The sequence below is a fragment of the Nicotiana tomentosiformis genome, chromosome 4, assembly GCF_000390325.3.
Source record: "Nicotiana tomentosiformis chromosome 4, ASM39032v3, whole genome shotgun sequence".
Taxonomy (NCBI): domain Eukaryota; kingdom Viridiplantae; phylum Streptophyta; class Magnoliopsida; order Solanales; family Solanaceae; genus Nicotiana; species Nicotiana tomentosiformis.
The window spans coordinates 50118126-50122207 of record NC_090815.1 but is presented as its reverse complement, the minus strand read 5'-3'; the positions used below and the strand labels follow the sequence as shown (position 1 = coordinate 50122207).

At 43.4% G+C, this 4082-nt stretch overlaps 1 protein-coding gene across 1 annotated transcript; it reads right to left on the bottom strand.

The window, feature by feature from the left end:
• Positions 1-3431: 3431 nt before the first annotated feature.
• LOC138909652 (uncharacterized mitochondrial protein AtMg00860-like) lies at positions 3432-3827 on the bottom strand. Its single transcript, XM_070200863.1, has one exon. The coding sequence runs from the start codon at positions 3825-3827 to the stop codon at positions 3432-3434; it is 396 nt and encodes a 131-aa protein (XP_070056964.1).
• Positions 3828-4082: the final 255 nt, after the last annotated feature.

Below are 4082 nucleotides of genomic sequence, written 5' to 3'. Positions count from 1 at the left end.
ACCCCCTCTCCCATCATCCAGAACCTCATCATCATCATCTAAAATCATTGGGGTTGCTGTCATGGCAGGTGTTGTAGCAGGTGGGGAAGATGGTTCATATTCCTGACTACCTCCCTCTGAGCCATCAGAAGAACTAGAGGATTAAGCCCCCGATTGTGGTTGTACAGAATCCCCCTAAGATTTTTCCTGGGATGGGAGGTATTCACTGGTGTCTGAGGATTCCGGAGGTGGTCTACTAAGAGTAGTCTTTTTGGCCAAGACTTTCTGTTCGGATAGTGGCATGTTAGGTTTTCCTCTACCCCGTCCTCGGCAGGATTCTGCCCTCCCTTTGGAAGTATCACCTTGACCACGTGAACTCACCATTGTCTGCAACAAACAAGTATTGAAAGTCAGTTAGAATTGGGGTTCAACATGTGTTATTGAATTATAGTTGGAAAGAAAGACACAGCTTCTCAGAACAGGGCAGTGCGGACCGCACAAAATTGAGTGCGGTCGTGGACTGCCCATCTCGGACCGCACAAAAATGAGTGCAGTCGCGAAAACTCATCGCGGACCGCACAAAATTGAGTGCGGCCGCACAATCGATTTGTTGGGTCTCTGAAGGTTAATTGTGCGGACCGTACAAAATTGAGTGCAGCCGCGAAAACCAATCGCGGACCGCGCCAAATTGAGTGCGGCCGCACAAACTTAGCAATGACAAGTGCCTTCAACCTAGGGTATCGCGGACCAAACAATTTCTTATGCGGCCACATACACTAGCGCGGACCACACAAAAATGTGTGCGGCTGCAAAATTTAAATTAGAGCGGCACTGAAGTACGATTAATACTAGGGTTTTCACTAATTATGCATGATTTGTGGAAATTGAACAATAAAGGCTACTAACCCCAGACCCCATTATGCATTCAAACACTACCCATATGCTTCTAAACAAGAATTAATCATCAATTTGACATTTTTGGCATGAATTTAACCCTAGATAAAAAGAAAACTACAACAAAGAGAAAAGAAAAAGAAAAAGAAAAAGATGAAACTAATTCATTGAAATTAACATACCAGTAGTGAAATGTAATAGGAAATCAATAATTGATGAATATGGGATGAGATTGAAAATAAGAAAGACTGTACTGCTCTTTCTAGTTTGAGAGGTCAGAGTGTGTAAAGTGGTTTGAGAGGTCAGAGTGTGTAAAGTATGAATAGTCTCAAAAAGTCCTATTTATACTCGACCATGTTGGCCCACTGACTTACCCGAGTGCGGCCGCATAATTTTTGTGCGGTCCGCACTCTTTACCTTTTCTAACTCAGTAGCGGATTCAGTAGCGCAGTCCGCATAAAAATGGCTGCGGCCGCACAATCTGTGTGGTCTGCAAAATTTTGATCGCGACCGCGAATCCTTTAGGGATTTTGTCATTCCAAACTTAGAGAGTTGGCATTTTCCATCTTTCAGATGTGCGACCGCACACAAAATTGTGCGGCCACGAAGGGCTTGTGCGGCCGCATAATTCTGGCACGGTCCTCACAATTTCACCAGTTGGCCTATTTTTGTCTTGTCAATTTTCTGCACTGCACACCCAATTCCTGCATACACTTCACAAACAGTTATTCCAAAACAATGCCTAATCTAATAAGAAAATCAAAAGAAAGTAAAACGCATGGGTTTCCTCCCAAGAATTGCCCGATTTAACGTTACGGCACGACGCATGTTACCGTCATTCATTTGAAATGGAGCAATGCCACAATGTGCCCATCATCAACCTTACCAAGGTAGTGCTTCACCCGGTGCATATTGACTCTAAAGATCTAACCATTCTTATGTTTTTCTGGAAACATCCGTAACCGAGAGTTGAATAAAAGAACAAGGTCACCTTCTTTGAATTCTTTGTTCCGGATATACTTATCATGTAGGTGCTTCATCTTGTCCTTATACAAGGACGAACTGGAGTAAGCATGGAACCGGAACTCATCAAGTTCATTCAATTGCTACACCCGAAGATTGGCAGCTACATCCCACTCAAGGTTCAATTTCTTCAACGCCCACATGGCCTTATGCTCTAATTCCACCGGAATGTTACATGATTTCCCAAACACCAACCGATATGGAGACATACCAATTGGAGTCTTGTAAGTTGTTCTACAAGCCCAAAGAGCATCGTCAAGTTTCCTTGACCAATCAGTCTGATTTGCATTGACAGTCTTGGATAGAAAACTCTTAATCTCCATGTTGGAGACTTCAACCTGTCCAATTGCCTGGGGGTGTGAGGGGGTTGACACCTTGTGAGTGACACCATACTTGGAGAGTAAAGTGTCAAAGGCTTTGTTGCAAAAATGTGAACCTCCATCACTAATGATGGCCCTTGGAGTACCAAACCTTATGAATATGTTCTTCTTCAAGAAAACTAACACACTCCGAGCTTCATTATTGGGCAAAGCCACGACTTCAACCCATTTGGACACGTAATCCACATCTACCAATATATAGGTGTTCCCGCATGAGCTCACAAATGGACCCATAAAATCAATGCCCCAAATATCAAAAATATCAATCTCCAGGATGGTGGTGAGAGGCATCTCAGTTTTCTTGGAGATCCCACCATCCTTTTGACATTCATCACAACGCTTAACGAGCTTGTTAGCATCTTTGTACAAGGTAGGACAATAGAATCGATAACTTAGGACCTGTGTAGTAGTTCTCGCCCCACCCTGGTGACCACCATAGGGCGAAGATTGGCAAGCTTCAAGAATACCCAATTGTTCTTCTTCTGGTACACATCTTCGGATAACACCATCAGTACAAATTTTGAAGAGATATGGCTCATTCCAATAGTAGTCCAGGCAATCCCGTTTGAGCTTCTTCCTTTGGTTTGAGGAGAACTCATTCGGAATAATTTCACTCACAAGATAGTTGGCCACATAGGCAAACCATGGCATCCCAGTCATAGAAATGGAAAGGAGTTGTTCGTTATGAAATGAATCATTGATCTCAAGGCCATCGTGTGGCCTCCCCTCCTCCTCCAATCGGGACAAGTGGTCCGCCACTTGATTCTCACTACCCTTTCTGTCTTTAATCTCTAGATCAAACTCTTGCAATAGAAGCACCCACCACATCGACATTGCCTTAGAGTCTTTCTTGCTCATGAAATAACGAAGTGCCGCATGGTCGGTAAGATCAATTACCTTTGTACCCATTAGGTACGGGCGGAACATCTGCATTGCAAAGACAATGGCTAAGAGTTCTTTCTCGGTCACCGTATAGTTGACTTGGGCCTCATTCATGGTCTTTCTAGCATAGTAGACTGGATGAAAGATCTTATTTATTCATTGCCCCAATACCGCACCAACCGCTACATCGCTTGCATCACACATGAGCTCAAATGGTAAGCTCCAATTTGGCGCGGTAATAATAGGAGTGGTAGTCAACTTATTCTTGAATAGTTAAAATGCTTTCATACAATCTTCATTGAAATGGAACTTAGAATCTTTCTCCAATAGTTTGTACAAGGGGTTTACCACCTTAGAAAAGTCCTTGATGAATCGGCGGTAGAACCCCGCATGACCTAGAAAGCTTCTCACTCCCTTTGTGGAAGTAGGGGGAGGGAGTTTGGATATCACTTCAATTTTTACTTTATCAACCTGAATACCATTCTTGGAAATCATGTGATCGAGGACAATGCCCTCTTTGACCATAAAGTAACACTTCTCCCAATTCAACACAAAGTTAGTTTCTTCACAACTTGCCAATACCTTATCCAAGTTATCCAAGCACTCTTCAAAAGAATCCCCCACGACAGAGAAATCATTCATGAAAACCTCGAGAAAGTCCTCCACCATATCGGTGAAGATGGACATCATACACCGCTGAAAAGTTGCCGGTGCATTGCATAACCCGAATGGCATCCGCGAGAATGCGAAAGTGCCATATGGACAAGTGAAGGTGGTCTTCTCTTGGTCTTCAGGTGCAATACAATTCTGGTTATATCCGGAATATCGATCCAAGAAGCAATAATAAGCACGTCCGGCTAACGTATCCAACATTTGATCAAGAAATGGAAGAGGAAAATGGTCTTTCCGCGCAACTTTGTTGAG